The sequence below is a fragment of the Pleurodeles waltl genome, chromosome 1_2 (genome assembly GCF_031143425.1).
Source record: "Pleurodeles waltl isolate 20211129_DDA chromosome 1_2, aPleWal1.hap1.20221129, whole genome shotgun sequence".
Lineage (NCBI taxonomy): Eukaryota > Metazoa > Chordata > Amphibia > Caudata > Salamandridae > Pleurodeles > Pleurodeles waltl.
In genome coordinates, this window is record NC_090437.1 from 680,489,661 (window position 1) to 680,501,162 (window position 11,502).

Here is an 11,502-nt window from a genome sequence, read left to right on the forward strand (position 1 = left end):
TTCACACTCAGAGTACAGCGTCTCCACTGCAACTTTGACAAAATGAAGCAGGTCCTCTGAGAACGAGACCTGAAGTACTCTATGCTATTTCCAGCACATCTTAAAGTGCCAGCCGAGGGAAAGACTTGGCAATTTGGACTACAGAGGTGGCATGGGATTAGTTTGATGGATGGAGGCCGGCTGGAGGGTCCACTCCCAACAGCAACAAACTAACCTCGCCACCACAGACTGCAGAATGGTCTATGACACAGAGAGCAGCAGTAGCAACAACTGTCCACCCAGGAGGCAATGCCACAATGGGACTGGTTCGACAGAGCGGGCTGACACTGGTTGCAGTGCGTTTAATCCTTGGCGGTGGAGTGTGCCGGTGACAAACAGTTCTTTTGGTATCAAAATGGCTGTATGTAGATCGCTGCTGCAGACACTGTACAGACGGATGTACTAAATAACTCTTGGTAACATGAGCAATTTCATGGGGGAGGATGGGCGGAGCACTTGTTGGTGGCTACCCCAGTATCCTATTGTTGAAATGTTTGTTAGGGGGCGACTGCGCGCTGCAAAGTTGGGGGGGGAGGCAGACGGTTTCAGGTGAGGGGGAAGGCACTTGGATATTGGGGAAGTGGGCAGATCTAGACCTGCAGCACAAGGTAGCAGAGAGTGAGACGTTTGCTTGTTGAGGGCAACTGTTTTTTTTTTTTTTCATTATTGTGTTTGTTTACTCCGTTGCTCAAAAATAGTGACACTAGGTGGATGTGGATAGGGATACAGGGGTCAGGAGACAATCACTAGCACTTGGTGTGTGCACAGGCTGACCCATAGACAGGGGTGTGGAATTTTATAAAATACTTGTTCTTGGCACAGGTTGCTTTATAAATCTACTTGTCCAGTAAAAAGTATCCACTTGTCTCGTTGGTGCCATGTAGTGCGGCGACAAATTAAGGCAGCAGTCTCATTATATAAGAGCTCTGATTATAGCCTCTCTAATTATACCAGGGCTCATACTATTGTAAGGTTTGAATACCAGCAATTCCATCTTTCAGCAGATCTACATACTTGGGCTGGAGATAGGGGTAAGCAATAGTTCCAGAGTTGGAATGCCCTTTTGAGTCTGTGCCAACCTACTAACTTGTATGTTTCAGGGGACTGCACCAGCTCTTTAACTTTTTCCCATATTGAGAAAAGTTGGAAATTTACTCCTGATGCAGGTATAAGTAAAACTTCTTCTAGGTTTGGGAAAGTGAAGCTGTAAACACTCAACAGGTTTTTGCATGAGCAAATCTACACATGCATATTTTCTTGTGGTAAAATGTAATTCACAAATATTTTCTAGGAGTACCATTTCCTAGCCTACATCTGTGAATTCTAGTGAATTCACGAAAGCCGTACATCTGCACTAAGAAGGACTTATACCATTGGTGCAATTTATGAACTGGGCACCTAATTGGTTATCCAAGACCTTTTGTACTTGTTCTTATTAAAATTCTCTATTTCTCTCTCATTCTCTCTCTCTCTCTCATTCTCTCTCGGCTTCACTGAGTAACAGCATTCCCCTCTTTCACAAGGAGCATATTAGAACATAAAGTAGTTTTATTCAGTGCCATGGACTACTGTGGCAATGTGTGCCTTTTGAGAGGGAAACATCCTTTTTTACGATTTTTTTTTTTCCGAAAGTCGTGGTTAACGAAAGCGCAACAACGCTTTTTTTAACCACAACTCCGGTTTTTTGTGCCTTAACTACGTATGTTCTGAACAACGAACATGCGTGGTTAAGGTACAAAGAAGGGAGTTGGCGAAGGTAAGTGGTGGGTTTAGGTTTTGGGGAGGGGTGGTCAGGGGGTTTTAGGTTTTGGGGTGGGGTGGGGCGTTTTTGGTTTTGGGGAGTGGGTGGGGGGTCAGGGGGTTTTAGGTTTTGGGGTGGGGTTGGGGGGGTGGGGTTGGGGGGGTGGGGTGAGGGATGTAGGGTGAATGGTGCCTATTGCGAATGATTTTATCAGGAATGCCTTTACAACGAAATATCGTTGTTAAGGCATTCGTGGTAAAATCATTAGTAGTAGCAACGAGGTCGGTGTTCCGACCTCGTTGTTAAGGCAGTAGTTGTTTTTGAAGTCGTTGTTTCGTCGTACAATCCTTTTGAGACCAAAAAAAAATATTTTTGCTTTTGTCCAATTTTTGGTAAGATGGTGAGAGCCCGGCAGCTTCCACAACAATAATGTTTTACAAAAAACATGTCTAAACAAGGCACGCTCTGACAAAACCAAAAGGCTGACCACCAATGTCAGACCTATTGGCTTTACCAATGTTTTTTTTATTTTCATGTTTCCCATAATCATGTTGAAATAGGTAACAATGCTTTTTCCATTAGAAAGAATTTTTGGAAATACTAGCATTATTCAACACATTTTACTAAAAGATACTTCAAAGAAATTGTACCTAAAATGTTTCCTAGTTGCATTTTTAACTAACATTTTATTTTGAAAGCAAAAAAAAATAAAAAAAAAATAAACACCTCTTGCTTTTAAGCTTCTGCAAAAATTTATATCTAACTAGAGAGAATTCCTGGAGCGTTATACGCAGCCGCTGATTGCTAAACTTGGTAAACAAGTTGAAACATTTTAATACTGAAACCACTGACAGTAGTACAGTCTGAGCTTATAACATTTTCTTAGAGTGCTCGCCCTAATAATTAAGGCTTTGCATTAATGAACGATAGATACAAGTTCGAAAAATTATCTTAACTGGGGACAATGCCCTTCACTGATCCATAATGTGGTACTGTAAACTTGCAGCCAAAGGGATGGTGCTGCAGGTGGCTAGGCCTACTTGTCTCAAGGACAAAATACACATGAAACCTTGTTGTCCAAGCAATATGTCCTAGGTGTCAGGTTATAGGAATTCTACACCCCTGCATACAAGACTAACATACAGATGGGGGCACCAACGAAACATGCCTTAAGTGTACAGATGTGTACGTCAATGAGCTATGCAGCATAATTAAATGCAATACATTTGGCTACACCCTTCTAGCACACACTGGCTATACCACAGATTTCAGGGAAACAGGTATTCTAATAAAAAAATAAAATAAAAAAAACACAAATCAGTGCCTTTCATACCCAATAGCACATGGTCCGATCCCCTTGGTAGGTGTGAGGCACAGACCAGGAGTTGGAAGGTACACACGCTGAACATGTGTTCTTTATATATAACATCGAGACTGCATGCAGCGACATTCCCAGATGTTAGCACCTTGCTTTTGGAAATGTCACCAGGGATCCTCATATTAGAGGGGGTGGACATGAATACTGTTGCTGACCCAAATGTTGACGAAGAGAGTAGGGCTATAACCCCGGACAAAAAGGGTCTGCTGAGGGCTTTTACAGAGGCGATGGAACTGGTGGATTTATGGCCCAATCATAACCCACTTCAAAGACAATACACATTACTGGGCTGCTCATGTCAGCTTCTCCCGCCTCAATCATCTTTTTATCTAACAACATACAGGCAGACAAATTCAGGGAAGCCACACACAAGACATGTGGTATCTCTGACCATTCACCGGTGGGGCGTGACCCTGTGTGGCCCTGCCCGAGAAACTGCACTAGCTCCCAAATTTGATCTCTGGCATACACAGGATAAGGTTGTCAAAGGCAAGCTAAGGGGTAAGGGCGAACCAATACTTTCAGGAAAACAAAGACACAGTGAAATCTGCCTGTGTTCCATGGGAGGCCTGCAAGGCGGTCCTACGCAGGCAAGCACCAACCCTGATTTTGCAGGGGGGTGGGTGGTACAGAGAGCACAGAATACAATAAGAAGTGCTTCAACGTGACAGTAAGACTTTGGCGACCCGGCCCTTAACTGAGGGGGACTAAGGGCCTCCAACATCAACTTTGTCTCAAGCAACAAGAACTGCGGGAGCTCATGGAGGACAGGGCCTGCACATTTGCACTGGTGACCAAATGCCCCCTGTACAATGTGGGTGATAAAGGCAATAAATTACTCCCATGGTTAGATAAGAAGGGCAGAGGATGCAGCTGGGTACTGGAATTCCTAGATAGTGATAGAGTGCTCCAGACGACCAGTGGCGCCAGACCAGAGACCTATCCCACATACTATACTCTCAGACGACAGGGGTGATCTAAAAGGGGACTTGATAGTAGATTAAGTAGCCAAAGCGATCCGGAACCTCCAGTCAGGAAAGGAGGCGGGGCCCAATGGCTTACCAGTAGAACTCCATAAAAGTATGACAGACAAAAATTGCGGTACACATGTTGGCCATGTTCTACGCAGCACAGGGGGACACGCTTAAATCTACGGTGCCTCTATGGAGTGTTACACATGACACATAACTGCTATACCCCGCGCTGAGCAGGCTGGGCTTATGTCCTTGGATGCCAGAATGGCGTTTGACAGTGTTGAATGGAATTACATCTTCTCAGCCCTAGAGAGGCTGAGCTTTGGCCACAAGCTCCGTGTCTGGGTGAAGCTTTTATATCAGAGCCCACTAGCGAGAGTGCAGGTTAATAATGAAGTGTTCCTAGTCTTTGTCCTGCAGAAGGGAACAAGGCAAGGGTGTCCCCTGTCCCCTAAGATATTCTTGTTGGCACCGGAGCCCTTGGCGGCTTGGGTTCACCAAGATCCCCTCATATAGGGAGTGTACAATGATGGGGAGTGGGAAGAACGAATCTCCTTATATACACTGACAAGATACTACTGTACACCACTCGACCAGTCCTCTCTATGGACAAGATATTGCAAATCTTCAAAATCTTTGGGGGCCAGTCCAAGTTCACACCCAGACGCGTGGCACCACTGGTGCTGGAAAGCCTTCGATACCTCAGTATCTATGTCACCCAGGACTCTAGGGTATTCTTGCACAGAAACCTGTTTCCGCAGCTAGACAGACTCTACAGAGATGTTGAGGACTGAAGGACTCTTTTGCTCTCGTTGATGGGTAGAACTGCCCTATACAAAATGACCCTCCCACGCATTCTATGCATTCTTCAAAATACTCCACACAGGACCCACCCCCCCCCCCCACCCAGGACATCTTTCAGAAGGATGACCATGAGGTCAAGCTATAATTGTGGAACAGAGACGGCTCTCACATTGTACTTTGGAAACTCTATAGATTGGTTTATGATGAGGACTGGCAGACACCGACATACACAAATACTATTGGGCTACCCAGTTGGTGGCTGTTGGACCTGGCCCTTTTTGCAGGGTTTTCCCCAAACTTTTTGCCTTCTTCCTTCTATTTTGTCTGGCTGTTTTTTTTCGGCTTTAGGACTCTGGGCACTTAACCACTGCTAACCAGTGCTAAAGTGCATATGCTCTCTGTCTAAAATATATTGGTGATTTGTGTCTCCATGATTATCCTATTTGATTTACCAGTAAGACCCTAGTATAGAGCACCAAGTGTGCCCAGGGAATGTAAATCAAATGCTACCAGTGGGCCTGCAGTACTGATTGTACCACCCAAATGAGTAGCCCTGCAGACATGTTTCAGGCCTGTCACCGCAGTGCCTGTGTGTGCAATTTTGAACTGCCATTTCGACCTGGCAAGTGCACCCACTTGCCAGGCCCAAACCTTCCCTTTTACTACATGCAAGTCACCACCTAAAGTACGTCCAAGGCAGCCCCATTTGCAGGCTGCAGTGGGTTTAAAAAGGTAGGACATGTACTGGTGTGTTTTTCATGACCCAATAGTGAAATATTGCTAAATTAATTTTTCACTATTGCAGGGACTACCCCCCTCCCCATGGGTAACATGGGAATTGCTTTGAAATATCTTTTAAGTGTAATTTTCCATGGGGAGCAGATAGAGATGAGAAGTTTGGGGTCTCTGAACCCACAATTTTAAAATACAATTCAAAAACCAACTTCACCAAAAGATGTAAGTTTGAAATTGCCACTTTTAGAAAGTAGGCATTTTCTTGCTTAACCATTTGGTGCCTCTGCCTGTTTGCTGAATACACATCATGGTCAGGATGACAGTTGAGCTGTTTCTGCATTCACTCTAGACAGTCAAACAAAGGGAGCTGAGGTGTGCCCTGCATATCCTGATGGGTCTTCCTGAGCTAGAGTGGTGAGAGGAGCTGACACGTGCACCTGAATAGGGCTGTGCCTGTCCTCACACAAAGCAGTCGCCAACCCCATGGAATGTGTCTGGGGCCAGGGAAGGGAAAGGCAGGGTCATGTGCACTATAAAGACTTCTCTTCGAAGTTTGCCTACTTCAAAGACAGAAATGGATATAAGTACTGGACCTCTGACACCACACAGTTAGAACACTTCTAAACCAAGGACATTCTGCCAGGAAGAAGAGCTGGATGCTGAAGGAGAGACTGCCTCTCTGACTGTTGCTTTGTTGTGCTGGCCTGCTGCTTGCTGCCAAATCTGCATCACTTCCCTTGCAACCATATTAAGAACCAACATCTCACCTCCACTGCCTAGCAGTAAGGAACCAACACCTCACCTCCCCAGTAGCAGTAAGGAACCGATGCCACACTGGCTCCGGTGACACCTCACCTCCCCAACTCCATGCAATGTCTTTGTTTCCTCACTGTTTTCCAAGGTACTGTACCTGGGGTCCGTGTGACTCACTGACCGGCCCGCACTCCTCGTGAGTGGTGTTGGACTGTTGAGAACGATTCCCTCAAGCCACAGAGATAGCCCCAGTTGAAGCTATTGTGTTTCTAAGCGCGTTACTAAGATTTAATGTTTGAAAATGTGTATCTTTACTGGCGTATGTTGTTTTGGTCTTGTTTTGCTCAGATAAATATTGGCTATTTCTCTAAACTGCTGTTGAGTCAGTTTGTAGTATTTTCATTATGTTACTGTGTGTGTGTACAAATAATTTACACATTGCATCTGAGATAAGCCAGACTGCTCGTGCCAAACTACCAAGGGGGTAATCAGGCGTTATCTGAGGTGTGTGACTTCCTTACCCTGACTAGAGTTAGGGTCTCTAATTGGACAAGGTGCAAATGACTGCCAACTAGAGACCCCATTTCAAACAGTAGCTGTTAATGATTGGGTGTTGCTGAGCCAGCCAACCGGTTTGATAGTTAGGCAATGGGGTGAAGGGGTTACCTGACAGTGCTCTACGGTGGAAGCGAGAGCGCGACCTGCCGACTCTGGGACAGTGGTGAGAGTGTAGAGAGGCTACTAAATACCTAGGATTGGGGGGTAAGCTGACTGACCAAAACCCTCTCTGGACAGTGACCGCTTGAGGAAGGTTAGAAGCCTGGAAGGTTTCTCGTGATGGGCCCCAATTGAGTGCCTGGGCAACATATGGAGAGTACAGTCCCTGGTGGCATTCAAGATCCCGCAACAAGACACAAAATGTGGAGACTAAGAGTTTTAGGTACCTGTAGCTGGGGTACGCCATTTTACTACACATTCTGGATGGGGGAACAGCTGCCTGAGGCAGAGCCACTGGAGTATCGCATCCTCTCAGGCCCACTAACAGACAAGGTCATCTCCATGATCTAGAAAACAACAGTAAGTAACTCCTCTGATCCAATGATAGGCCTGAGAGAGGCCTGGGAAAGAGACACTGGGGACTTGAAAGATGATGAGTGGAGAAAGGAGCTGCTAAGCCCAAGGGATAAGAGCTCGCTTTAGGCTTGTACAATTGCGGCTATTACATAGATCATACTACTTCAAAGCCCTTCTCCACAAGATAGGGAGAGGGGACTCTGTGCTTTGGCTGAGGGGCTGTGGGCAAGAGGGTACCTTTTGCCACATGCTCAGGGCTACCTGGAAATACAATTCTGCTGCGCATGGGTGGTACGAATAACGGCCCAGGTGCTCAACTTAGTTTATTCCTCTGGATGAGAAATGGCTCCTTTTATTAGAGGTGAGGCAACATGGCCTAGGTACCAAAGGATTTGGCTCGTTATTGCGGTGGCCAAGTGCAACACAGCACGTGCTTGAGGCGCAGCGACACTTCCCCAGAGTTGAAGACTGGGAGTCTGACATGGATTGGTGCCAATGGGTAAAGCAGGTGGTCTACCAGAGCAGGGGTTGCCCTAATGAAATGGGAAAAGGTGTTGGGGTACAGGCGTTCTTACCAAGGCTATTGAGTATGTGGGGATGAAAATGGGAAGAGGGGGCTGATATTTTTGGGTGCTCAATCTGAGGAATTGTGCATCCAGAATGCCGCAAAAGGCTCCATTTATAAGAGACAAGTCACTGCCATGCATATGATGTTGTCTGCTCTGCTTAAAGTGCACACTAAACGAATGATTTGACTACTGCATTCAGTGTATGATGAGCAAAGTTCAATAAAAAGAGTTTTAAAAACAAAGAATGTCAAGCCCTAGCAGTTTTAAGTATTTTAAGGCGTCACAGATTCAATTACAAGAAACATGAGCTGTCACTGACCGCATGTGCATTGTACTGATATTGAATGTATCACATGGTGGTGGCTCCAGTAAGTTTCACATGTCTATCCCAATTCACAAGAAAACATTTTCACATACTCTTCCAAAGAACCTTGATAAACAGCCTCATAGGTTTGGGGTGAGAACTAAAAGCAAAGGACTAGCAATTCTGAAGCAATGAGAAGATAGTAAATAAATCAGAAAAGGGCATCAGCATCATGGCCATACATTTACTAGTACAAAATCTATACTTGTCCTCTTACCAACCTAAAGAGGTGTTCACCCATGCTATTGCAAATAACTTCATCTCTGGGGAAGAGCTCCAGGGCCTGCTCGTAACAATCAAATAAATCTTTTATCCGAGCCAGATTATTCAGCTCTTCAGCCCACTTCAAAAGCGTGAACTGAAATGCTTCCTGAAGAAAGAGGACAGAAAAAAAAAATAAAGTGTTATAATACACATACTTTTGGACATTAAAGTCAGCTGTCTGCAAACCTACTGCTACCAATTCTTTAAAATAAAGTGGACTTAGGCTCTCTCCAGAGGAGTAATTCTATCTCATCTCATGGTACTGATTGTTTGGTATATCATGCCTATGAAGTTACTTCTCAAAACTACAATGAATCAAGACATGTTACATTATTTAACTCACAGGTGTACTATATACAGAAGGCAATCATTTTTCAAGGCAGCAAGCTTTTTAAAATAAATATTTTGATATGAACTCAAGCTACAAGCCAAACCTGCTTGTCATGTCAAATGCTAACACTGTATTGCTAATAAGCACTTATAAACCGAAACACCAAATTCTGAAGTTTCAGCGAAGAAACAGTAAGACCAGCTGTCTTTAAGAGGGGTGAAAAAAAACATTGAAAATACAGTTCTGACGATTATTAAAATATATAAAGTACAACCCTGTAAAACTGAACAGAAAAAAAGGAACTGACATAAGTCAACAAAATATTGCTAAATGAAAAAAAAGTTCAACTACTCAAATAGCGCAACCGATGCTACGCTGTGAGTGAATCAGACTGGCAGAATTTATTGCTGAAAAAAAGTTACAAGGTGTCATAAAGATGCCTGGGGTCAGAAAACAGATGCTTTGAAATATCTGTTGTCTTGAGAGGATGGTGACTTGGTTACATGAGAAAGGAAGCGGAAAAATGTAGATGTGTGACCCATCACATCGGATTTTAGAAGTAGTAAACACAGGTGTTGGTATATTGTTTCACAATAAAAGATTATTTAGTATGTACTGTCAGTAGCTAAACCTTACCTATAAGAACAATGGTACTCATTATTATAGTAATAATTTGAGCAGTCACATAAACTAAGATCAACACTTGAAATGTCCACTAGTCTTAATTAATTTGTCTACTCCATACCTAACACCTATATGTATTTGTTTCAGCCTCACAGCAATGATGTTTGCACAACAATTAGGAATTTCATTAACTATTTTAAGTCAAGCCATACACTTATCCTGCATTCCTCAAAAAGCTGCCAGGCCTGCAGTCAAATAATGGTACTCCACCATTTCTTTTAAAGCAATCAGTCCTCGTGTCTGTCCCTCCCAATTTCTCTGGTCCCTTTACACTCTTCTTCTTCAGACCATGCATACGGAATGAAAAAAAATCATACAATTCTCAGATATCACCTGTTGGACTTGGTCCTCTCTGCAGGCAAACATTTTGCCTGCACCTCTTGTGTTTTCTGAATTTGTTTTTGTTGGCTTTAGGACTTTGCACACTTTAAAACTGCTAACCAATGCTAAAGTGTTTGTGCTCTAGACAGGGTAGAAATTGGCACTTTTAAATGACTTATAAGTCCCTAGTAAATTCGTACTACATATACTCAGGGCTTGTAAATTAAATGCTGCTAGTGGGCTTGCAGCATGTGAAAGTGTGAATTTTCAAACATGTTTATTAATGATTTTGGTATATTAATTATATAGTGAATTAACCTGCAAAAAATGGGTGACTTTTGAAAATGGTCGCCATAGTTCATTTCTGTTCCTAACTGAGCAAAATTCTAACTAAATGTTGTGGTTATTTTCCATAGTTCTGTGCTTATATAAAAGTGTACTAGATAGCTTGATAAATGTGTACACAGCTACCCCTAGTGGGCTGCTGCATTATGTCTTACAAGGCCATGTTCTAACCAAGTTCTTGTATAAGCTGAATGTTCTATTGTTTGAGAATGTTACTAATATGTGGTTTCTTCCTTGAGGATGGAAGTGAATGTAGCAAGTGAGAAAGTTTCTTCCTGAGAAGAGAAGTTTAGACGAGATGGAACAATGGAGCTACAGACGAGATGGAAGAGGAAAAGTTACTATTGAAAAATATGTTCTGGTTAATGTGACGTCATTGCATTTTAGGTTATCAATTAGAATTACTATTGGCTGAATCGTAACCACCCATGTACTGACCAATCATAAGCTTTTTGAAGATTAGTATAACAACCTGAGTAAGATTTTCTTTAGTCAGACTTTAGACTTTGTGACTGCAGACTTCCAGAGTCCCTGTTGATGGTCCGAGTCACATTAGCAGTGTGGGTTTGGCTGTCGTTAGGCGCCGATTCTCTGAAGACATACCTGATGGTGTCCCCTTGTTAAAGTAGACTACATGTTGTTGTTAATGGGGTAACGTATAAGATTGTAATGTTATATGTGTCTCTTTTGCTTTGCAGGTACCAGCTGCAATTTATAATTTGATTGCTGCATACTAATAATGTTTTTTTTATTTTATTTTTTATAATAATCCAAGTTAGAGTGATTTTCCTAAATTCGTGTTTCTAAATTCTTTTTACATGAAGCTCAACAGGTTGATGCTAATTTGTGATTAGTGAGGGTATTAACTTCGAATGCTCAAGATTTATATTGACACTCTTTGAATGTTTGTAATAATCCATACATTGCTATTATTACTGATTCTGGTGTTGCTAATCAGTGTTATTATTTTGGAGATTATTTGCTTAAATTGTTTTGATTAAACTAAGATATATAAGACGTTCTAATCAACCTCTAATTAATCCTATATTCTTACCACTTGTGTTTGAGAGTTATTTTCATGACATTAGCATTGTTAATCTAGGGAAATACATTTTATAATTCTTCC

The 11,502-nt window shown here is 42.9% G+C and overlaps 1 protein-coding gene across 1 annotated transcript in view; it reads right to left on the reverse strand.

Moving 5' to 3' along the window:
* The window catches only part of PRMT9 (protein arginine methyltransferase 9), a 249,634-nt gene that overhangs the window by 212,152 nt on the left and 25,980 nt on the right, over nt 1–11,502 (reverse strand). Inside the window, exon 2 of the mRNA XM_069242627.1 lies at nt 8,653–8,801. Coding sequence (XP_069098728.1) covers nt 8,653–8,801 — 149 coding nt within the window. The remainder of the gene's footprint in view (nt 1–8,652; nt 8,802–11,502) is intronic.